The sequence below is a fragment of the Sus scrofa genome, chromosome 8 (genome assembly GCF_000003025.6).
Source record: "Sus scrofa isolate TJ Tabasco breed Duroc chromosome 8, Sscrofa11.1, whole genome shotgun sequence".
Taxonomy (NCBI): Eukaryota; Metazoa; Chordata; class Mammalia; order Artiodactyla; family Suidae; genus Sus; species Sus scrofa.
This window is the reverse complement of record NC_010450.4, coordinates 38770941-38795129: the sequence shown is the minus strand read 5'-3', so window position 1 is coordinate 38795129 and position 24189 is coordinate 38770941. Positions and strand designations below refer to the sequence as shown.

General features: G+C 44.7%; 1 protein-coding gene and 1 long non-coding RNA gene across 4 annotated transcripts in view; one reads left to right on the top strand and one right to left on the bottom strand.

The window, feature by feature from the left end:
• The window catches only part of LOC110262085, a 34730-nt gene extending 32214 nt beyond the window's left edge, over nucleotides 1-2516 (bottom strand). The window contains exon 1 of the long non-coding RNA XR_002346630.1: nucleotides 2079-2516. This is a non-coding gene — a long non-coding RNA (uncharacterized LOC110262085). The remainder of the gene's footprint in view (nucleotides 1-2078) is intronic.
• Nucleotides 1619-23849, top strand: OCIAD2 (OCIA domain containing 2). 3 transcript variants are annotated; one of them, XM_005666641.3, is made up of 7 exons: nucleotides 1619-1766; nucleotides 5421-5548; nucleotides 14458-14554; nucleotides 17202-17255; nucleotides 18767-18814; nucleotides 19955-20072; nucleotides 21604-23849. In XM_005666641.3, exons 2-7 carry the CDS (start codon nucleotides 5483-5485, stop codon nucleotides 21683-21685), a joined length of 465 nt encoding a protein of 154 aa, XP_005666698.1. In that variant the 5' UTR covers nucleotides 1619-1766; nucleotides 5421-5482; the 3' UTR covers nucleotides 21686-23849. The 3 variants fall into 3 exon arrangements, with proteins under 3 accessions (XP_005666698.1, XP_005666697.1, XP_013834120.1); XM_005666640.2 differs by having other exon boundaries at nucleotides 1760-1985; XM_013978666.2 differs by lacking the exons at nucleotides 1619-1766; nucleotides 14458-14554 and having other exon boundaries at nucleotides 21604-22057.

The window sequence follows — 24189 nt, the reverse complement described above, 5'->3', positions numbered from 1 at the left end:
GAGTTTTCGGGTTCAATCCCCGGCCTTGCTCAGTGGGCTAAGGATCCGGAGTTGCCATGAGCTATGGTGTAGGTCACAGACGCGGCTCGGATCCCATGTTGCTGTGGCTCTGGCGTAGGCCAGCGGCTACAGCTCCGATTCGACCCCTATCCTGGGAACCCCCATATGCCGCGGGAGCAGCCCAAAAAATGACAAAAAAAGACAAAAAACAAAAAAAAAGGAAAGAAAGAAAGAAAGAAAAGAAGAAAGAAAAGAAGACAATTAACTAGAACATTCTAGTGGAAAGTAGAGGAGTTCCCGTCATGGCTCAGTGGTTAATGAACACGATTAGAATCCATGAGGTTTCGGGAGTTCCCGTCGTGGCGCAGTGGTTAACGAATCCGACTAGGAACCATGAGGTTGCAGGTTCAATCCCTGGCCTTGCTCAGTGGGTTGAGGATCCGGCGTTGCCGTGAGCTGTGGTGTAGGTTGCAGATGTGGCTCGGATCCCGAGTTGCTGTGGCTCTGGCGTAGGCCGGTGGCTACAGCTCCGATTCCCTGGCCTGGGAACCTCCATATGCCGCGGGAGCGGCCCAAGAAATAGCAACAACAACAACAACAAAAGACAAAAGACAAAAGGACAAAAAAAAAAAAAAAGAATCCATGAGGTTTTTCGGGTTTGATCCCTGGCCTCGCGCAGTGGGTTAAAGATCTGGCATTGCCGTGAGCTGTGGTGTGGGTTGAAGATGTGGCTCAGGTCCCGAGTTGCTGTGGCTGTGGCGTAGGCCAGCAGCTACAGCTCCCATTAGACCCCTAGCCTGGGAACCTCCATATGCCACGGGTGCCTTATCTTTCCTAAGACAAAGATAACAGTACTCACCCTAAAAGCTTGTACAAAGCATTGCATGGGGGTGGGCAAAATGAGTGAAGGGAGTCAAAGGTGAAAAATTCCAGTTATAATAAGTCACAGGGATGTAATTTATAGCATGGTGACTATAGATAATGATACTATATTGTATATTGTTGCTAAGAGTAGATTTTTAAAGTCCTCATCCTGGGCGTTCCCATTGTGGCTCAGCATTAACGAACCCGACTTCTATCCTTGAGGACGCAGGTTCCATCCCTGTCTCTGCTCAGTGGGATTAAGGATCTGGCATTGCTGTGGCTGTGGTGTGGGCTGGCAGCTCCAGCTCTCATTCCACCCCTAGCCTGGGAACTTCCACATACCTTGGGTGTGGCCATAAAAAGCAAAAAAAAAAAAAAAAAAAGTCTCATCCCAAGGGGGAGATTTTTTTTTGGCAACTATGTATGGTGAGGGATGTTAGTTAACTAGACTTGTGTGATCACTTTGAAACGTGTACAATTATTGAATTGCTATGCTGTGCACCTAAAACTAATATAGTTTACATGTCAATTATACCTCACATAAATAAATAAAATAAAAGACAAATCTGCAGATAAGTGGATGTAGCCACCTGGCCCAGGGAGGGTGTTCAATAAATGGTTATCGCTGATCTTTTTCGGAGGAAAGGAGTTACTAGAACGGCATAGAGGAGGTAGAACCTACCAGGTGTCAGGACAAGAACTGGGGATGGGGTGGGAGATTCTAACAAGAGCCAGTTTCAGCCTGGGCAGTTGGGTGTGGGTGCGATGCCACCAACAGAGAAGGGGACTGCAAGGTGGGGGATGGGATGCACTTGTAGAGTGACTCACTCGAGTGAGCAAGGCGCTGCAGGCGGAGCAAGAGGAGGACGAGGCAGAACGGAGCCGGCGCTCGTGCGGGACAGGTGAGGGCTCGGAAGCCAGCGCAGTAAGGGGACCGTGGACCATGGGATAGGGGCAGGGGGTGGGGAGCGGGGGCGGCGGGTCGCGAGGGACGGGGGCGGGAACCCGGGAGGCGGGCTTCAGGGGGCGGGAGCATCCGGTCTGCAGCTGCCGCCGCGCAGTGAGATAAGCTTGGTTTGGCTGAGGAGACGCGGCCTGCTAGGTGGTCCTCAGACCCGCAGGTGAGATGCCCCCCCACCCCCCCACCACCACCACCACGGTGACAGCGGGAGGGACGGCGAGAGGGGGTGGCTTCCTCCGCCCGCATTACTTACAGGCTCCTCAGGACGAAGGTCCTCGGCCTGGCCCTCCCAACCGCTTCTCGCTGGACCCAGGCGAGGGTCACGCAGACAGCCTCTGGCTGCGGATGGCAGCGGATTCCTGAAGGCTGCTTCCGGGCTTCCCCCTCTCTACCCCTGCTCCTAGACCCGAAAGTTCACCGACCCCCGTCCCGCCACCCCGCTCTGGTTGTGGGTCCAATCACCAGCAACCTCCCCCTCAGTCCTACTGAGCGACTCCTTCCCTCTGCCCGCCTGTCCGCACTCCTGTCACCCCACCCCCAACTACCGTTGAAGCAGAGGGACTCCCTCTGGGTATGAGGTGGGATCAGCTTCTAGAAGACAAAACCCGGGAGAAGCCTGCTTTACATGTGGACTGCAATTCCCGTCGTGGCGCAGTGGAAACGAATCTGACTAGGAACCATGAGGTTGAGGGTTCAATCCCTGGCCTTGCTCAGTGGGTTAAGGATCTGGCGTCGCCGTGAGCTGTGGTGTAGGTTGAAGACGCCGCTTAGATCCTGCGTTGCTGTGGCTCTGGCTTGGGCCGGCAGCTGTAGCTCCGATTAGACCCCTAGCCTGGGAACCTCCATATGCCGCATGCAGCCCTAAAATAATAATAATAATAAAGCAAAAATAAAAAAATAGATGTGGACTAATTGCACGTGAGGGGACTTGACCACCAAACCTGATTTGTGGTGTGTCTCTGCTTCCTGATTTGCGAAATGGCCTAACTTAATTAGCAAGGGGAATCTAATTTGGCCTTAAGTCAGCAACGACTTCCTGGAGGGCCTCAAGAAACAGGATGCCCAGGACTCTGACAGTTGCCCTTTGCCACTCACACACTGCCCGGTGCTGAGCTGCCACTTTAGGGACCTCATCCTCAGCCCTCAGCCCTCATCCTTGCAACAGCCCCTCAAGGACCATACCCTGCACTTAACAGCTGAGAAAGCTGAGGCGCAGAAATTTTAAATCATTTGCCCCCAAGCAAGGGCTAGCAAGGAGTAGAGCCAGGATCCCAACTCAGGTCTTTTTGATTCCAGAACTTTCCACCGTAGGGCATCATGCTGCTCCACAATATTTATTAGGCACCCTAAGTGAAACTGGGTACCAATATGTGTCTCCTTGGCTCATATTCCTGGCAGCTTAGTAAAGGAAACAAAATCGTGTATGAAAAGATACTCATTTTGCAGGGAAATCAGTAGTTGTCACAGAGTACAGAGCTCCAGAGGGCTGTGGCCATTGGTGGTTTGGGGGATGGAGTAGGGGGCATGGTCCACTGGATTAGGCCTGTCAATGCCAAGTCACTTTTCTGAGTCATGTGACATCGATGATTCATTCCCTCTTTCCGGAACTCCCTCCCTTTTGCACCAGCTATTCCTAGTCAGTCATGTCCATGCTTGTTGTTTTTCTTCTCTTGTTGGCAATTCCCTTGACCTCAGTGCTCACATTCTCCAGTACTCTTTTTATTTCATTTTTTCTTTTTTCCATCCTTTTGCCATTTCTTGGACCGCTCCTGCAACATACAGAGTTTCCCAGGCTAGGGGTCTAATCAGAGCTGTAGCGCAAGAGCCACAGCAACGCGGGATCCGAGCCACAACTGCAACCTACACCACAGCTCACGGCAACGCTGGATCATTAACCTATTGAGCAAGGCCAGGGATGGAACCTGAAACCTCATGGTTCCTAGTCAGCATTCGTTTTCTGCGGCACCACTATGGGAACTCCCCCAGTACTTTTTTTAGACAATTGTATTCATGTTTCCTCATTTATATCTCAATGATGGCAACTCCCAAATTCATCTTTCCAGTCTATCCTTAGTATGTAACTCCAGGCCCCAGACCTCAAATACTCTAATCCCTACTGGCTGTTTCCAGTGTGTGCCTCACAAGCATCCAAATCCAATATTTCCAGATGCAAATTTATCACCTCTAGCCTTCCCACAAGGGTCTCTGGGTTCAGGTTGCTTCATTTCCTTCTCTGGACTATTACAGCACCTTCCAAACTGGTCTTCCTGACCCTGGAGTCCAACCACCCTCCACAGACCCTCTTTGTTTGTTTTTTAATTTTTATTTGTTGGCTGAAATCACAGCATATGGAAGTTCCCAGGCCAGGGATTAAATCTAAGCCGAAGCTGAAACCTACACCACAGTAGCAGCAACCCTGGATCCTTAACTTACTCAGCAAGGCCAGGGATCAAACCTGCATTTTCATGGATACTGGTTGGGTTCTGAACCCGCTGAGCCACAATGAGAACCCCTCCACAGACGCTCTTGAAAGTTCAAGGGTCTTATTTAGTCTTTGGCGTCTTTGGACCTGACCAAAGAGAACAAGTCTCCCTTTCCTTTCTCAGTACCCATACATGCCTCCAGGGAAATCCCTTGAATGTCATGTAACTGCTGACTTGTCTTTCTCTGTAGACTGTGAGTTCCTTTAGCACTGATTTTTGTCTTCTCCCTGTATCCTTTGGCCTGGCACATAATAGACACTCAGTAAATATTTGTATAGTTGATGACTTTGTAATGAATTGCAACTTTTTTTTTTAGGACATTTATAAGTTGTAAAACATTTCCCTGCACCTTTTTTTTTTCTTTTGGCTTTTTGCCATTTCTAGGGCCGCTCCCGTGGCATATGGAGGTTCCCAGGCCAGGGGTCCAGTCGGCGCTGTAGCCACTGGTCTATACCAGAACCACAGCAGCACAGGATCCAAGCTGCATCTGCAAGCTACACCACAGCTCACGGCAACGGCGGATCCTTAACCCACTGAGAAAAGCCAGGGATTGAACCTGCAACCTCATGGTTCCTAGTTGGATTCGCTAACCACTACGCCACGACGGGAACTCCTCGCTGCACCTTTTGTGACAGTTCACTCCACTATACCTCTGATCTGTCACCCTCAGTGAGTTAATGTGTGTATACTGGTGGGAAAGAGCATTAGAAAGCCAGTTTGCAAGAGATTGGAGATTAAGACTAATGACAAAATGAAAGTAAGTTTTCCAGAGTTCCCGTTGTGGCTCAGGGGGTTAAGAACCTGACATAGTGTCCATGCAGATGTAAGTTCCATCCCTGGCCTCACTCAGTGGGTGAAGGATCTGGTGTTGCCGTGAGCTGTGGTGTAGATCATGATGCATCTTGGATCCCATGTTGCTGTGGCTGTGGTGTAGACCAGCAGCTGTAGCTCCAATTTGACCCCTAGCCGGGGGAACTTCCATATGCTATGGGTGCAGCAAAGAAAGAAAGAGGAAATAAGTTTTCCAAATAGGTGAACTGGTCCTAAGGGGGTTTTTACAGCTGACATAAACATTCAGTCACAGCATCATGACCCTCTTCTACTTTCCTTAGACGTTGGGTCAACAAGGAAACTGAGTCCACTTGACCAGAAGAGAATCGAAGACAAAGTCACCATGGCTGCAGTATCTACTGATGGAAACCAAGACAAAGCTCCCCATTTGCCACCACTTAGCAAGCAGGTATATTTCTCATTTGAAAGTCTGCCATCTGAAGAGGAACGTTACACAGAACTTTCCTTAAACCTCATTCTTGACCAATCATCTTAATTTTTTTGGTCTGGCACTTTGTTGGATGGGTTCAGGGAAAATAGAATGGAAAAGGAAAAAATGTGCTGTTGGCTGCCTTGAAAAGGAGCCTTTAAAATTTTTATTTACAAAATCCTTTCTTTACTCTCCCCCGTTTAGAATCCAGCATAGGGAGTACCCTTCATGGCGCAGTGGTTAACGAACCCAACTAGAATGCACAAGGATGCAGGTTCAATCCCTGGCCTCGCTCAGTGGGTTAAGGATCCAGTTGCTATGAGCTGTGGTGTAGGTCACAGACGAGGCTCAGAACCCAAGTTGCTGTGGCTGTGGTGTAGACCGGTGGCTACAGCTCCGATTTGACCCCTAGCCTGGGAACCTCCATATGCCTCGGGAACGGCCCCAGAAAAGGCAAAAAGACAAAAAAAATAAAATAAAAAAATAGAATCCAGCATAACTAACTGTTACATAGGTTATCAGTGACTGAAAAGGTTTCCTTTAGCAGAGCAAAACTCTTAATTGAATCTATGTTCCACGAGGCATATTTTTTATGTTTCCGTTACCAAGACTAATCACACTAAGGATATTGCTGCTGACAAGTGTTCAGTTTGGAATAGCAGCATCCTTGCTTCCTAAATTAGCCACCAGGTTGAGAACCCAAGTGTTAATAGGTGCACAGTTGTTCAGCTTGTTAAGAATAGATATTGTGTGTTTCCGGGACACATCATGAAGAAAAGAGAAAGTATTGTGATGGGTCAATAGAATTCATGTTCTCTGGGATCAACTTTTCAAGCGAAAAATGGTTTATCAGGGAGACGATATTGAAGCAAAGTTGAGGAGTGGCAAATAGACAAATGATATCAGGTCACAAGGAAAAGAATTTAGACACCCGAGTTGCCTCTGTGAAATGGAGAGCCATAAAACATTCATGGCTCTGCAGAAAAGGATCGCCTGAGTTCCCTGGGGACACTCTGCAGGGGTGTCAGTCTTGACTGCAGGGCTCACAGCAGTTGTGACAGTCACTGTCCCTGACCCTGGATGTGTGCATGTGTGTAAGTTTGGGGGAGGGGAGGGAGAGAGGTGTTCCTTATTTCTGCCGCAGCCACAGGCAAAACCAAGATGAGATATTTACACTGGGGTATGGAGGAAAGCTTGCGGGGTAACCAGTATAAGTGGCGAGTAAGAAGAGCCCCTGCCCTGGTCACTGTGACTCACCCTGGGCACTGCTTCGTGTGCTGTGCACTGTGTGGGGAGTTGTAGAGAAAGAAGACGGAGGGTGCCTGCTTGGGTTGTTTATAGAGCGCTGAAGGCACAGGTGCCACACGGTCCTTCCACTTGACCATCATACACGTAAAATGCTTGACACAGTGCCCGGCCCAGGGAAAAGAAGTGGTAATCGCCATCCACTTTGACATCTACTACAAACAGAGTCCAAGGAGAATATTGGCAAAATCGGCAAGGTGAACTTCAAAAGCCAAAGAGCTGCATGTCAATAAGAAAAATACTAAAACTCCAAGAGCTAAACAGTAAAGGACCTACATAAGTAATTCTCAAACAAGGAAACACAAATGTGACTTTAATAGTAAGGAAAATATAAGTTAAATTTATTTTTAGGAGTTCCATTGTGTGACTCAGTGGTGATGAACCTGACTAGTATCCATGAGGAAGCAGGTTTGATCCCTGGCCCCACTCAGTGGGTTAAGGATCCAGTGTTGCCATGAGCTGTGGTGTAAGTCGCAGACGAAGCTCCAATTCGACCCCTAGCCTGAGAATTTCCAAATGCCACGAGTGTGGCCCTAAAAAGCAGTAGAAATCCTGTGAAATTGGATTGTGATGATCATTGTACAACTACAGATGTGATAAATTCATTGAGTAAAAAAAAATTTTTAATTAAATTTTTTAAAAAAATGAGCAAAGAACTTGAATAGGTATTTCTCCAAAGAAGATGTATAGATGCCCAGCCTTCAAATGAAAAGTTGCTCAATGTCATTTGTCATTAGGCAAATGCAAATCAAAACCACAATGAAATACCATTTCATAACAACTAGTACAACCATAATCAAAGGCAGGAACAATTTAGTTTATTCAGTTTAAATAAATTAAGCATTTACTGTGCTCATTTGAAAAAGTGAAACAGGAGTTCCCGTCGTGGCGCAGTGGTTAACGAATCCGACTAGGAACCATGAGGTTGCGGGTTCGGTCCCTGCCCTTGCTCAGTGGGTTAACGATCCGGCGTTGCCGTGAGCTGTGGTGTAGGTTGCAGACGCGGCTCGGATCCTGCGTTGCTGTGGCTCTGGCGTAGGCCGGTGGCTACAGCTCCGATTCGACCCCTAGCCTGGGAACCTCCATATGCCGCGAGAGCGGCCCAAGAAATAGCAACAACAAGAACAACAACAACTAAAGACAAAAAGACAAAAAAAAAAAACAAAACAGTGAAACAAAACAGAAAATAACAGGTGTTGACAAGGATGTGGAAAAATTGGAAACCTCATACATTGTTGGTAGGATTGTAAAATGGTGCAGCTCCTGTGGAGAACACTTCGGCAGTTCCTCAATAAGTAAAACACAGAGTTACCACATGGCCCAGCAGAACTGAAAACAGGTGTTCAAAAAGAAAACTTGTAGGAATTCCCATCATGGTGCAGCAAAAACAAATCCGACTAGGAACTATGAGGTTGCAGGTTTGATCCCTGGCCTCTTTCAGTGGGTTAAGGATCCAGCATTGCCATGAGCTGTGTAGGTTGCAGATGTGGCTCGGATCCTGCATTGCTGTGGCTGTGGCATAAGCGAGCAGCTGCAGCTCCAATTTGACCCCTATCCTGGGAACCTCCATATGCCACCAGTGCAGCCCTAAAAAGACTCCCCCCCCCAAAAAAAAGACGCTTGTATAGGAAAGTTCATAGCAGCATTATTCACAATATCCAAAAGATGGAAACAGCTCAAATGGCCATCAACGGATGATGGATAAACAAAATGCATTCTAGTCCTACAGTGAAATAGTATTGAGCCATGAAAAAATGAAACACAGATATATGCTACAACCTGGATGTATGTTGAAAACATTGTGGAAAGGAAAAGAAGCCAACCACAAAATGTTACCTGCTATATCATTTATATAAAATGTCCAGAATAGGCAAATCCATACAGACAGAAAGCAGATTAGTGGTTCTAGGTGGTTGGAGGAAGGAGGGAATTAATATGGAATCCCCTTTTGGGATGATGAAAAAGTTCTAGGCCTAGATAAGAATGATGACTGCACAATAACTGTGAATATATTTAATGCCATGAATTGTGTACTTTAAAATGGTTAAAACAGTAAATATTATGTTATGTGTATTTTACCACAGTAAATATGAGTGAGCCACTAAATAACAAAAGATCAAAACCCAGGTCCAGTTACAGGAACTGCCTAACACTAGAGAAGGCAGTCTGGCTGAAGACTATGTAGGGATGCTCAAACACATTAGTTATCAGATGATAAAACATTGCTTTTAACTATTAGACTATTAAATTTTAGAAAACCAGATAATGCCAGGTGTGACACAATCCTTCCTTCCTTCCTCCCCTTCCTACCTCTCTTTCTCTTTTTTGTCTTTTTTTTTTTTTTTTTTTTTAGGGTCACACCTGCTGCATGTGGAGGTTCCCAAGGTCTAATAGGAGCTGCAGCCACTGGCCTACGCCATAGCCACAGCAACACCAGATCCTTAACCCACTGAGCAAGGCCAGGGAGCGAACTAGGTCCACTAATCTGATTCATTTCCACTGAGCCACAATGAGAACTCCGTCTTTTTTTCTTACTTTCTTTCTCTCTCTCGCTCTTTCTTTCTTCCTTCCTTCCCTTCTTTTCTTTTTCTTCTTTAGGGTTACACCTGCGGCATATGGAAGTTCCCAGGCTAAGGGTTGAATGGAAGATACAGCTTCCAGCCTACACCACAGCCATAGCAATGCCAGATCCAAACTGCATCTGCAACCTATGCTGCAGCTCATGGCAATGTGGGATCCTTTACCCACTGAGTGAGGCCAGGGATCAAACTCACATCCTCATAGATACTAGTCAGATTTGTTACCACTGAGCCACAATGGGAACTCCCTATACAATCCTTTCTTTTTTTTTCACATTTATTTATTTATTATTATTATTATTAAAGTATAGTTGATTTGCAATGTTTTGTCAAGTTCTGTTATACAACAAAGAGACCCAATTACACACACTTCCCTGTGCTGTACAGAAAGATCCCAGTGCCCATCCATTGCACATATAAGAGTTTCCATCCACAAAACTCTCCAAATGCCCATCCATCCCACTCCCTTCCCTTTCCTCCTTGGAAACCCCAAGTCTGCTCTTCTTGGCCAGAATCTGTTTCTGGTTTGTTTGGGTTTTTTTTTTATTTATTTTTATTTTTATTTATTTACTTTTTTGTCTTTTTATTTTGCCATTTCTTGGGCTGCTCCCGCGGCCAGGCTAGGGGTCTAATTGGAGCTGCAGCCGCTGGCCTACACCAGAGCCACAGCAACGCGAGATCCGAGCTGCATCTGCAGCCTATACCACCGCTCACGGCAACGCCAGATCGTTAACCCACTGAGCAAGGGCAGGGATCGAACCCGCAACCTCATGGTTCCTGGTCGGATTCGTTAACTACTGCGCCATGACGGGAACTCCCTGGAGTTTTTTAAGATAGGATTATCTATTCCATATTTTAGATTCCACAAGTAGGTGATATCATATAGTATTTGTCTTTTTCTTTCTGGCTTACTTCACTTAGTATGAGAGTCTCTAGATCCATCCCTGTTGCTGTGAATGGCATTCGTTTGTCTTTTTTATGGCTGAGTAGTATTCCATTGTGTATATTTACATCTTCTTAGTCCATTCATCTGTTGATGGACATTTAGGCTAATTCCATGTCTTGGCTATTGTGAAGAGTGCTGCTATGAACATAGGGGTGCATGTATCTTTTTCAGTGAAAGTTTTGTCAGGATATATGCCCAGGAGTGGGATTGCTGAATCCTATGGTAGTTCTATATTTAGTTTTCTGAGGAACATCTTTACTGTTTTCTATTGCGGTTTTACCAATTTACATTCCCACTGCCAGTGTAGGAGGGTTCCCTTTTGTCCACACCTCCTCCAGCATTTGTTATTTGTGGACTTATTAATGATGGCCATTCTGACTGGTGTGGGGTGGTACCTCATTGTAGTTTTGATTTGCATTTTGCTAATAATTAGTGATATTGAGCATTTTTTCTTATGCCTGTTGACCATTCATATGTCTTCTTTGGAAAAATGTCTATTTCATTCTTAGGCCCATTTTTCACTTGGGCTCTTTGGGATTTTTTTTTTCTTTGCTTTTTTGTTTTTTGTCTTTTTAGGGATGCACCCGCAGGGCACATGGAGGTTCCCAGGCTAGAGGTTCAATCGGAGCTGTAGCTGCTGGGCTACACCACAGCCACAACAGTGCAGGATACGAGCCGCATCTATGAACTATACCACAGCCTGGCAATGCTGGATCCTTAACCCACTGAGTGAGGCCAGGAAGTGACCCCACATCTTCATGGATACTAGTCTGGTTTGTTAACTCCTGGGTTGTTTGGTTTGTTTTGCTGTTGAGTTACATGAGTTGTTTGTATATTTTGGAGATTAGGCCCTTGTCTGTTGCATCACTGGCAGAGTTTCTCCCATTCTCTGGGCTGTCTTTTTGTTTTTTTAATGGTTTCCTTTGCTGTGCAAAAGCAAATATACATAATCCTTTCTTTACTCTAACCTGCATGGAATCCAGCGTGACTTGCTCTTACGCAGGTGCTGTAGGCACGCTGCTGGTGGGGGTGGATACTGGTGCATCCTCTAGTAAGACTTTGTCAAGTTGGGAATATGCATGCCTTATATTTTACTTCTGGATGCATATGCCTGAAAAATGTTCTCATATGGGTCTGTAAAGAGACATTTGGTGGCAGGGACGTGGAAGCATCCTGGAGAATCATGCAGCAGTTAGAAACTGGATTAGCTAAATATAACAACATGAATGGATCTTTTTTTTTTTTGGCTTTTTGCCTTTTTTTTTTTCCTAGGGCCGCATCTGCGGCATATGGAGGTTCCCAGGCTATGGGTCTAATCGGAGCTGTAGTTGCCAAGCCTATGCCAGAGCCACAGCAATGTGGGTTCCGAGCTGCGTCTGCAACCTACACCACAGCTCACAACAACGCTGGATCCTTAACCCACTGAGCAAGACCAGGGATCGAACCTGCAACCTCATAGTTCCTAGTCAGATTTGTTAACCACTGAGCCACGACGGGAACTCCTGAATGGATCTTTTTTAAAAAAATTTTTTTTATTGTAGTTGATTTACAATGAACATGAATGGATCTTAAAAGCATAGAGCTGACTTGAAAACATTTTTTAAAATAAAATCAAATATTTAGAACAATGCCATTTGAAGTCAAAGGTGCGTGCACCCCAAAGAGTGACCATTTTGCAAGCATATATACAAACGAAAGATGCACATTCAGTACCCCGAATGGCAGTGATGGGCAGAGAATGAGAATGTGAATGAGAGGAAGTGAATACATATGTACCTACAAAACAGGAGGGATCATAAAAGATGGGAGTTAGTCCAGATTATAGCATTTCAACATGAGAAAAATGCCATAGAACTAGTAAAAATAGTTATGTCAACCATGTCAATACTTCCACCAGAAATTATTCACAGGCCATTTATTCATGTGTTTAAAAAAACCCTGTTAAGATAGAAAGTAAAGTTATGGAGTTCCCGTCGTGGCGCAGTGGTTAACAAATCTGACTAGGAACCAGGAGGTTGCAGGTTCGATCCCTGGCCTTGCTCAGTGGGTTAAGGATCTCGAGTTGCTCTGGCTGTGGCACAGGCCGGCAGCTGCAGCTCCCATTCAACCCCCTAGCCTGGAAACCTCCATATGCCGTGGGAGAAGCCCTAGAAAAGGCAAAGAGACAAAAAAAAAAAAAAAAAAAAAAAAAAGTAAAGTTATGTAGAAAAATAAAAAGTAGTCTGTTCACCGATAACAGATTTGTGGCTGACAAGGGGAGGGTGGTTGGGAGAGGGAAGGACTGGGAGTTTGGGATTAGTAGATGCAAACTAGCATGTGTAGGATGCATTAACAACAAGATCCTATGGTATAGCAGAGGGAACTATATTCAATATCCTGTGATGACCCATAATGAAAAAGGATGTGTGTGTATATATATGTATATAAATATATGTATAACTCAGTCACTTTGGTCTACAGGAGAAATTAATTCAACATTTCGAATCAAGTATACATCAGTAAAATTTAAAAAATAAAGGAGTTCCCTGTTCGCTAAGTGGGTTAAGGATCTGATGTTGTCATTACAGTGGTGCAGGTTCAGTCCCTGGCCTGGGAACTTCCACATGTGGGCATGGCCAATAAATAAATAAATATATAAATATAATTTTTATAAATTTTTAGACTAACTTCACAGTCTAAAAATGCATACTGAAGTATAAATAGGTAAATTGGAATACAGATCTATAAATATATAACTTATAATACACTGCTCTGAATGTGATCAGATGTGTAAATATTATGCTGTAGGAGAAGTCTTTTTTTCTTTTTTTGGTCTTTTTAGGGCTGTACCAGCAGCATGTGGAGGTTCCCAGGCTAGGGGTTGAATTGGAGCTGCAGCCGCCGGCCTATACCACAGCCACAGCAATGCCAGATTCAAGCCATGTCTGCGACTTGCACCACAGCTCACGGCAACACCAATCCTTAACCCACTGAGCAAGGCCAGGGTTTGAACCTGCATCCTCATGGATGCCAGTCAGATTCGTTTCCTCTGAGCCACAGTGGGAACTCCAGGAAGCATCCTTAAGGAGTCCAGGTAGGCAAAAGGAGTGAGTAGCACTTCAGGCATCATGAACTGCAGAGGCTGGAGCTAAGAAAGGAAATGTGGCCTCAGCAGTAATGAAACTGACAGCACTAATGGCTTGAACCTAGCCAGGACACAGATTGGGCCTTGAACCCACAGTTTTAAGTTAGAATCATTCACCCGGTGTCTGGACTTACTGAGGTTCAGGTTCTTTATGCCTCTGCGCAGAAGGAATTAGTAAGAGGCAAAGTGATAGGCAAGAAACAGATTTATTAAGATAGGACGCTAGTGAGAGATGCAAGCTAGTAGGCAAGGAAGCTCTGCCCTGAGGATCCAGTGGGCTACAGTTTTATCATCCAAGGGGTCTGGAGGGGTGGGGGGAAGACAGCCTCTTCTTCTTTCTTCACGTAACAGCTCCTCCTTAGTATCCATATTTGACCCTATAAAGTCAAACTAGGGCCATCATGGTGCTTTCAAATCAGCAGAAAGGTGGTCCTTAAACCCCTGCCCTTGGTCTGAACCTGGAGGCAGAACTCACCCCATCCCCCACCCAGTGACCTGAGGCATATCCTGTGCCCCACTAGTCAAGCAAACCTGCGTTGTTCTGATGGCCCTCTTGATTAATTATTAACTTACAGTGGTCTCCCAAAGTCCCCTAGGTTTCCCTCTCTATCTGTGGTCCCTTTTTGGGACTTCCGCAACTGCCAATGCCTACTCCATCCCTATCAGTAATGCAGTCCAACCAGATACCTGCTTCATGCTCCATAGTCAGTGAATCTTTGCCTCTCCAGCTGTGATTCTTCTCTTGCTTAAGTCCATCCAGCGTTCACAGCTAGAAAGCACTGGCTGAAACTGGCCATCACTCTGTGCGGGCGGCCAGGACAGAACACACGCTGTGCGACCTGAGTGAAGAGACCTCCTTGCCCTCCTCCTGGAAAAGCAGGGCAGATGCTTTTCTGATGATTTCAGCCAACTCACCACGTGACTTTCTTTGCAGAGTCTGTTGTTTTGTCCAAAATCAAAGCTGCACATCCACAGAGCAGAGATTTCAAAGATAATCCGGGAATGTCAAGAGGAAAGTTTCTGGAAGAGAGGTAATCTCACTCCTCTGAGTCTTTGTTAACACTCTAATTCTGCCTAAGTATCATAGTGTAATTACGGTAATGATCTATTTTTGAGTAGGGCCTTTTGCTGAAACTCGGCCTCTGTCCCCTGTTGCTTAATAGAAACTCAGAGATAGAGTTTTGGGTGAAGAAGAAAAAGATAGCTTTATTGCTTTGCCAGGCAAAGGGGGGCCACAGTAGGCTAATGCCTTAAAGACTGTGCCCCCCTTGGGAGAGATTAGGAGGTGGTTTTATAGTTTGGGGAGTGGCAAACAGGGCCCTAGATAAGGCTCACGTCGGAGGCAAGCTTGCATTGTCTTTCAAAGCTGGTGTCTCGTGGCCCCAGGACTGGTTCTGGTGGTCCTCCTTCTTCCCAGAATGAAGGATGCTGCATCAAGTAGATCTTCCATTTGTTGGGGGTTTTAGTTCCGCAGAAAGGCTCAAAGCTGTTGTTATGTATATTCCTTGAAAAGGAACCGGGACCCTGTCCCAAGGCTGCAGTATTGTCTCTGGACTGCTGCTCCCTGGTCTCTGCATCCCCTCCCTCCCCTGATTAGCCCCTGGCCTTTGGAACTCAGGGAAGGTCATGGAGGCTGAGGCTTATTCCCTAAAAACAAGAAATGGAGGACCCAGAAATGCTGGTGTGTCCAAGAGACCCACAGGGCACAAGCTTGGTTACAGGACTTTAAATAATTCCTTGAAGGAACATAATTCCTTCAAGGCTACTTGGAATTTATATCCATATTGAGACCCTTTTAAAGGCAGGGATAGGGGAGTTCCCGTTTATGGCTCAGTGGTTAACAAATCTGACTAAGAACCGTGAGGTTGCCGGTTCTATCCCCAGCCTCGCTCAGTGACTTAAGGATCCAGAGTTGCTGTGAGCTGTGGTGTAGGTCACAGACAAGGCTCAGATCCCACATTGCTGTGGCTCTGGCATAGGCTGGCGGCTACAGCTCCGATTTGACCCCTAGCCTGGGGACCTCCATATGCCCAGAGTGCAGCCCTAGGAAAGACAAAAAAAAAAGGGCAGGGATAATATCTGATTTAGGAGTTTACTCCCTTTAGCCAAAAGTGATGCACACATAGATAGCACTTTTCTTCATTTCACCGAGAACGTGTACCAAGAGTGTTATTTAGAATTTCTTGAAAGAGTAAACCTGCCTAAATCCCACTGGACTCTAATCATCATCAGGGTCAGGTTCATTGCTCCCTCCCAGAGCCAAACACAGAGCTTCATGCATAAAAAAATAGCGGTTAAATATTTGTGGAATGGAATGAAAAGTGGCAGCTTTCTGTTAATATTTACCTTCCAATGTCTTGAAATAGTCTTTTCTGCCAGGTCTCTTCTTTCTGGGCCTGCTTTATATAAGACAAGGGTATGCATTCAGGCTGTGCATTAAGGTCCCATCCAGTTTTTTCCTGATTTGTCACTTGCAAATATCATAATAGAGCCTATAGATACTGTCCCAATGTTTCGCAGTATTGCTGGCATAGGGATAATTTATACTTTGAAATACTCATTTTGATTTTTTTAAATTAACCCCCCCTTTTTGTTTTTATTTTGTTTTCTTTTTGGCCACATCTGCGTCATGTGGAAATTCTCCGGCCAGGGATCGAACCCTGCAGACCCAAGCCACTGCAGTGACAAGGCCAGATCCTTAAGCCACTGTGTCACAAGGGAACTCCTAGTTTTGATTTCTTAAATCATTCAAATCCAGTATAATTTGTTTTTGGAAGTAACGCTATTTTTTTTTTTTTTGCCTTTTTAGGGCCACACCTGCGGCATATGGAGGTTCCCAGGCTAGGGGTCGAATCAGAGATACAGCCACTAGCCTACACCACAGCCACAGCAACCTGGGATCCAAGCTGCATCTGGGATCTACACCACAGCTCACAGCAACACCGCATTCTTATCCCACTGAGAGTGGCCAGGGATCGAACCCAAATCTTCATGGATCCTAGTCGGGTTTATTAACCACTGAGCCACGAAGGGAACTCCTGGAAGTAACACCCTTTAGAAATTGATGTTCACTATGCATTACTCATTATTGATTGTGCTGCTAGAAGTATTTCCTCAACCTATGAGTGAGTAATTTAATTAAGCCCTAGTAGTTTAACATCTCAGTAGGACCCATTTGCCTACCATCAGGTACATCTGAATGGAAAAATTGGTTGCTATTTCATTTGGCTTGGTTGCTAGGAAGAACTGGATGCTTTTCACTACTCTGTGCTTTGGAAGAAGTCATTTGACACATTCTGACAGAACTAGAAACTGCCTTTGCCAGGCTAACTTGCCTGGTTTTAAAAATCATTGCTAGGAGTTCCCGTCGTGGCTCAGTGGTTAACGAATCCGACTAGGAACCATGAGGTTGTGGGTTCGATCCCTGGTCTTGCTCAGTGGGTTAAGGATCCAACGTTGCCGTGAGCTGTGGTGTAGGTTGCAGACGTGGCTCCGATCCCGCGTTGCTGTGGTCCTAGAATAGGCCGGCAGCTACAGCTCTGATTAGACCCCCAGCCTGAGACTCTCCATATGCCACAGGTACCACCCTAGAAAAGGCAAAAAGACCAAAAAAATAAAAATTAAAATTAAAAAAAAATAAAGTAAAATACCAATATTGATGGTGTTTTTGTTTCGCAGCTCTGCCTTTTTCTCTTGTAAGCATGCTTATCACCCAAGGGCTGGTCCACCAAGGTAAGATTCAATATTTGTTCAATAATTTAACTTTAGGGAGTTCCTTTCGTGGCTCAGAAGTTAACAAACCTGGCTAGGATCCATGAGGATGCGGGTTTGATCCTTGGCCTTGCTCAGTGGGTTAAGGATCCTGTATTGCCGTGAGCTGTGGTGTAGGTCACAGACGCGGCTCGGACCTGGCACTGTTGTGGCTGTGGCTGTGGCCGGCAACTATAGCTCCAATTCAGCCCCTAGCCTGGGAACCTGCATATGCCACGGGTATGGCCCTAAAAAGCAAAAATAACAATAATAATCATTTAACTTAAGAGAATCCAGTTCTCTGTGGTCCTCCTGCAAGTTTTTGGTACACATCACTTATTTTTTGGTGAAGGATTTACTTATGCAGTTTTTTACCTATTTCTAGCCTATGCCCTCCCCTCCACCCGACCCTGAAATGTGCTATTCCCAAGAATGAGTGACTATGTCAGGTTATAGAGTAAAGGAAAATTAAATTTGCAGTGGAATTAAGGTCATTAATCAACTGGTCTTAAAATAAGGAGATTATTCTGGATTATCCAGATGGGCCCAGTGTGATCAAAAGGTTCCTTAAGGAGTTTCTGTCGTGGCTCAGTGGTTAATGAATCTGACTAGGAACCATGAGGTTTCGGGTTCGATCCCTGGGCTTGCTCAGTGGGTTAAGGATATCTGGTGTTGCTGTGTCTGTGGTGTAGGCCGGCAGCTACAGCTCCAATTAGACCCCTAGCCTGGGAACCTCCATATGCCCCAGGTGCAGCCCTAGAAAAGGCAAAAAGACAAAAAAAAAAAAAAAAAAGGTTTCTTGAAAGTGAGAGTGGATCAGAAGATAGAACCAAAGAGATGGTAGTTTGAGAAGGACTCAGCTCAACATTACAGACTTTGGAGGTGGAGAAATCGACCATGAGGCAAGGAACGAGTGGCCTCTAGAAGCTAGAAAGGCAAGAAACCTCAGAGCTCCAGAAAGGAAGGAATCAGCTCTGCTGACCCCTGGATTTAGCCCTGTGCTGGGGTCTGAATATTTGTACCCCTCCCCATTCACATACTGGGATCCTAAAGCCCAGGGTGATGGTATTAGGAGGTGGGGCCTTTGTAGGTGATTAGGTCATAAGAGTGAAGCCTTCAGGCATGGGGTTAGTGCTCTTATAAAAGAGGCCCATGGAGTTCCCGTTGTAGCTCAGCACAAACCTAACTAGTATCCACAATGACGCGGGTTCAATCCCTGGCCTCGCTCAGTGGGTTAAGGATCCAGTGTTGCCATTGAGCTGCGGCGTAGTTTTCAGATGCCACTCAGATTTGGTGCGGCTGTGGCTGTGGCAAAGGCCGGCGGCTGTAGCTCCCATTCCACCCCTAGCCTGGGAATTTCTATATGCCAAGGGTGCAGTCCTAAAACAGAAAAGAAAAAAAAAAACAAACACATTTTGAAGACTTCTTTTTACTTTATAAATTTAATTAAGTTATAAACTGAATTAATACTATATTTATACATTACTTCTTAGGTTATTTGGCAGCTAACCCGAGGTTTGGATCATTGCCTAAAGTTGCACGTAAGTCAAAGACAAAATTTTTAAAAAGCAGATGTTTACAGCAACTGGAGATAAGAATGGCAGGTTAGCCAGACTGCCTGCATTGACTCTCTGAAAAGCCATTCTCTGTTTTTTGCCACATTACAGGTTTTAGTTCCTTCAACATTTTCTGATAGAAAGCTAAGCTTTTGGCCCTCTTTAAAGCCTGGATGGGAGTTCCTGTCGTGGCTCAGTGGAAACAAATCTGACTAGCATCCATGAGGATGCAGGTTCAATCTCTGGCCTCACTCAGTGGGATTAAAAATCCAGTATTGCTGTGAGCTGTGGTGTAGGTTGCAGACATGGCTTAGATCCTGTGTTGCTGTGGCTGTGGTGTAGACCAGTGGCTACAGCTCTGATCTGACCCCTAGCCTGGGAACCACCATATGCCTCGGGTGCGGCCATTAAAAAAAAAAAAAGCTTGGCCGAAGAGGGCCTGGCAGGATGTTCTAAAGGACATTGACAGCAGAGCCTCTGAATGATAGGCCACTAGGGATTTTAATTCTCTTCTTTTTGAGACTGAGAAAGACTGAGACTCTTTCTCAGTCTTTTCCAAATATTTTCTATAACGGACATAAATAAATGAATGTTTTGTTCTGGTTTTGTTTGTTTGTCTATTTTAGGGCCACACCCACAGTATATGGAAGTTCCAAGGCTGGGGGTCGAATGCGAACTGCATCTTCGACCTACACCACAGCTCATGGCAATGACAGATCCTTAACCCACTGAGTGGGGCAAGGGATCAAACCCAAATCCTCATGGATCCTAGTCCAGTTCGTTAAACTGCTAATCCACAAAAGGAACTCCCGCCCAGGCTTTAAAGAGGACTAAGCGAAATCCCTAATGCTCAGCCTGGGAACCTCCACATGCCTCCGGTGTGGTCCTAAAAAGACAAAAATAAAAAAAACCAAAAAAACCCTGAAGAGGTCGAAAAGTCTCCAGTTCTTAATCCTGCTTAATCCTGTTCTTTAATAGGGTGCTTCATTTCCAGAGCTTTTGTTCATTGATTTATCAAAGTCCTTTTGAAGAAAAATTACTGCTGCTAATAAAGTTCTAAAAGATAATTAAAGGAGGAGATTCCAAACCTTTAAATGACTTATCTTTCCTAACCTGCTTTTACAGTTGCTGGTATCTTGGGATTTGGCCTTGGAAAGGCATCATACATAAGAGTGTGCCAGAGTAAATTCCATTCCTTTGAAGGTCAGCTGCGTGGTGCTGGTTTTGGTCCAGGGCATAACAGGTGTGTACTCTGTCTGACTGAGGGATTGTACTAAAGATAATTATTAGAAAGTAAACAATGGTGTTCCCTTGTGGCACAGTGGGTTAAGGATCCAGTGTTGTCATTGCAATGGCTTGGGTAGCTGCCGTGGCATGGGTTCAGTCACTGCCCCAGGAACTTTCGAATGCCATAGGCATGGCCAAAAAAAACAAAAACAAAAAACAAGTAAACAAAAGATTGTTCACCATTTATAGTATTGAACAGTTTTAACATTCATATGTTGGAAAATAACCTCCAAGTTTGAGTTGCTGCTATTCAATTTCAATAATAATTTTTTTCTTTTTTTTTTTTTTTAGGGCTACACCTGTGACACATGGAAGTCCCCAGGCTAGGTAGGGGTCTAATTGGAGCTACGGCTGCCAACCTACACCACAGTCACAGCAATGAGGAATCTGAGCCATGTCTGCGACCCTACATCACAGCTCATAGCTACACTGGATCCTTAACTGACTGAGCAAGGCCAGGGATCAAACCTATATCCTCATGGATAGCAGTTGGGTTTATAACCCCCTGAGCCACAATGAGAACTCCAATTATTTATGATTAAACTTAGTTACCTATTTCTTTTGCTCAGCAAACATTCTGGAAGCACTTACTATGTTCAAGGCATTGTGCAAGTCTCTAAAGGATGCCTTAATCACGGTTTTTACCTTCTCGGGGTTACACAAATTTAAACAGGGCTCTTTATTACAGGACTTCTTTAGTTCTTTAGTGTAATAGCCTTTACACCATTAATATAAATTGTGATTCTCATTAGGGGATACAGTAGGACATGGGAGGCAGCAGCATTACCTCTGCTGTTAGAGTCTCTGGGTTCAAAATCAGTTCTAGCTGCTTACTTATGAAGCTGTGTGATCTTGGTTGAGTTTCTTTAACTTTTGAATCTTCAGTTTTCTCATCTGTATAAAATGATGATCAGAATCATTTTCATGGAGTGTCGTAAGGAATAGAAATGATTGTTTATGACACACAGTAAATACACAGTAAATAATAGCTATTTCTACCATGGTATTATAGGACTAGTCTTGGGACACATTTCTCTAAAGACTCCTCACTTGTCACAGTGGCTTCTGTTTGAGAGGCAATATGACATGGTGAAAACCACATCAAACAAGAAGATCACTGTGGGCCTTTTTGTGGATGAAATTCAGGGAGTCTGAAACTAGGGAACAGCTCCTGTTATGCCTGAAGAAAATTAGGCTTGGAGATCCCACTGTGGATTGGTGGCATCTTGGGAGCACTGGGATGCAGATTCAATCCCCAGCTCGGAACAGTGGGTTAAAGATCCAGTGTTGCCACAGCTGCAGCTTAGGTCACAACTATAGCTCTGCTCTGATACCTGGCCCGAGAACTCCATGTATTGCTGCATGGCCAAAAAAGAAAAACATTAGGCTTTACAACTTTAGCTTAGAAAATACCTCTAAATAATACTGTATTCAGACTAGAGCTTTCAATGTCAAAGTACCAATCACCATTTTTGCTTCTATTCTAGGCACTGCCTGCTTACCTGTGAGGAATGTAAAATAAAGCATGGATTAAGTGAGGAGGGAAGTTCACAGCCCTCAGCTTCCTAAATACTGTCTATGGGCTTTGAAGTTTCTAAAAATCTCTGAATTTTTACACCTCTAAAATGTCAAGTATTCTTTAAAATAATATACTTATAATGGAACAGAAACATTGTGATTCTCTCTCCTGAAATGCTTTCCTGTTGATTCTCAATTGATCATTACATGTTTTTCTGCTATTTAAGACTATCTTGGGAATATTCACACACCAAAAGAAATCATGTTGCAGTTTAACTTGCTTACAGCTAAGTAAAAGAATTTAATTAAAAAGATGTGGTGCATATACACGGTGGAATACTACTCAGCCATAAAAAAGAATGAAAGAATGCCATTTGCAGCAACATGGATGCAACTAGAGATTCTCATACTGAGTGAAGTAGTTCAGAATGAGAAAGACAAATACCATTATTTGTGAAATCTAATATATGGCACAAATGAACCTATCTATAGAACAGAAGCAGACTCAGACATGGAGAAGAGACTTGTGGTTGCCAAGGGGAAGGGGGAGGAAGTGGGATGGGCTGGGAGTTTGAGATTAGTAGATGCATACTGTTACATTTAGAGTGGCTAAGCAATGAGGTCCTATTGTACAGCACGGGGAACTATACCCAATCCCTTGTGATAGAACATAATGGAAGATAATATGAGGAAAAGAATGTGTATATATGTACAACCGGGTCACTTTGCTCTACAGCAGAAATTGACACAATGTTGTACATCGACTGCGCTTTAATAAAAAATTGAAAAAGAATTTAGAGTCTTCTTTTATCCATCCATTCCCCCCAGCCATTCTTTCATTCTGTTTTTGTTCAGGTTTTAAGATCTCAGATAGAAGACAGGAATGAATGTCGAGAAACTTGGGAAGTCATGCCTCGAGGAAAACCAACACGTATGGAGGTTAAAATACAAAGCGAGAAAGATTGCGTCTATGACAAGTGCTTTCTAAAACATAGGGGCCAACATTTTTGAACCTAATGAAAGGTATTTCACTTGAAGGAGTCACAGTATGAATCATGTCCTCTTGGTGATCCGGGTGACTGGCTTATCAGTATGGTAAAGTTTTAGAAAAACCCGTAGTTTTAGGTTATGTGCTTAGCTAATGGGTACATGCTCATGGTCAGCACTCAGGAACTGGGTTCTTTTATATTCTGCTGGTGGCCTGAAAGAATAAACAGCTTCCCAAAACGTCCCTCCTCCCAAGGAACAGTTTACATACTTCTGGAAGGAATCACTGGAAGAATTAATCAGAGAATGGTAGATAGAGCTCAGGGCTCCAAGTGAGCTCGAAGCAGCCAATCCAACCCCAAGCGTTGAATTCCTAGTCTCCTGCTAGGTTTTTGGAATGAAAACAAATTCTGCCACTGGGGACATTTCATCTTGTGACACGTTGTCTGAGCCCTATCTGAAAACGTCTCTTGCATCTTTGCATTTTCTCAGGAAAATGCTTTAGATATGTGTCACCACTTTTATACACACACACACACAAATACATATACGTGTCGCAGACACGGCTCAGATCCTGTGTTGCTGTGGCTGTGGTGTAGGCTGGCAGCTGCAGCTCCAATTGGGCCCCTAGCCTGGGAACCTCTGTGTGCCGTGGGTGCGGCCCTAAAAGGCAAAAAAAAAAAAAAAAATCAGCATCTCAGTAGTGGGAAAAGATGAAGCTATTACTGTTGAAAAGGGAACACTGTTTTTATTGCTGACAGCTTCATAGTCCTTCTGACTTCCACTGGGTTTATGGTTTGTGCTCTGATCTTCCTAAGTGGATAAGTTTTTTATTGAAGTAGTTTATCACAGTGATCTTAATGTGAAAGAAAATCAATAAAGAAAAAAAAAGCTGCAATGTCATCCAAGAAATCTTGAAGAGTTTGCTGCATTATCTGTTGTATATATCAGGAAGCAGGGTTTTGCAGGAAGACATTAAAGGAGCAACATTGGTCTGTTAGCATTTAGCAGTTGCCAGCAGTCATCACCAAGGTGGTCCTAAGTGCATAAGAAAGAGTACTTTCATGATAAAAAAAAAAAAAGCCAGGTGGCACTCAGCACTGCCCAGAAATTGTGACTAGATTAGATTTTTTAGGTAGTTTTATTTTCCATTTTACCGCAGGTAACAGTTTTGCTAAGCTCTACTACACAGTCTCTTCCAATAACATTTTCCTTTCCTGTATTCCCTCTTTTGTCTTTTTAGGGCCGCACCCATGGCATACGGAGGTTCCCAGGCTAGGGGTCTAATCGGAGCTACAGCTGCCAGCATATCCCACAGCCACAGCAACACCAGATCCGAGCCGTGTCTGCGACCTACACCACAGCTCACGGCAACGCCAGATCCTTAACCCACATGAGTGAGGCCAGGGATCGAACCCAAAACCTCATGGTTCCTAGGCGGACTCATTTCCACTGCACCACGATGGGAACTCCTGTATTCCCTTCTTGACAGCCTCTTTGGAAGCTCCTTAGGCTTCTGTAACACCCTCCTCCAGGCCCTTTAGGTTTTCACTAACAACCCGCTCAAG

Coding starts and splice junctions, on each gene's coding strand:
- OCIAD2 (XM_005666641.3), top strand. CDS start 5,483: ATGGCTGCAGTATCTACTGATGGAAACCAAGACAAAGCTCCCCATTTG. Junction 5,549..14,457: donor TGCCACCACTTAGCAAGCAG/GTATATTTCTCA, acceptor CTTTCTTTGCAG/AGTCTGTTGTTTTGTCCAAA. Junction 20,073..21,603: donor TTTGGTCCAGGGCATAACAG/GTGTGTACTCTG, acceptor CTTCTATTCTAG/GCACTGCCTGCTTACCTGTG.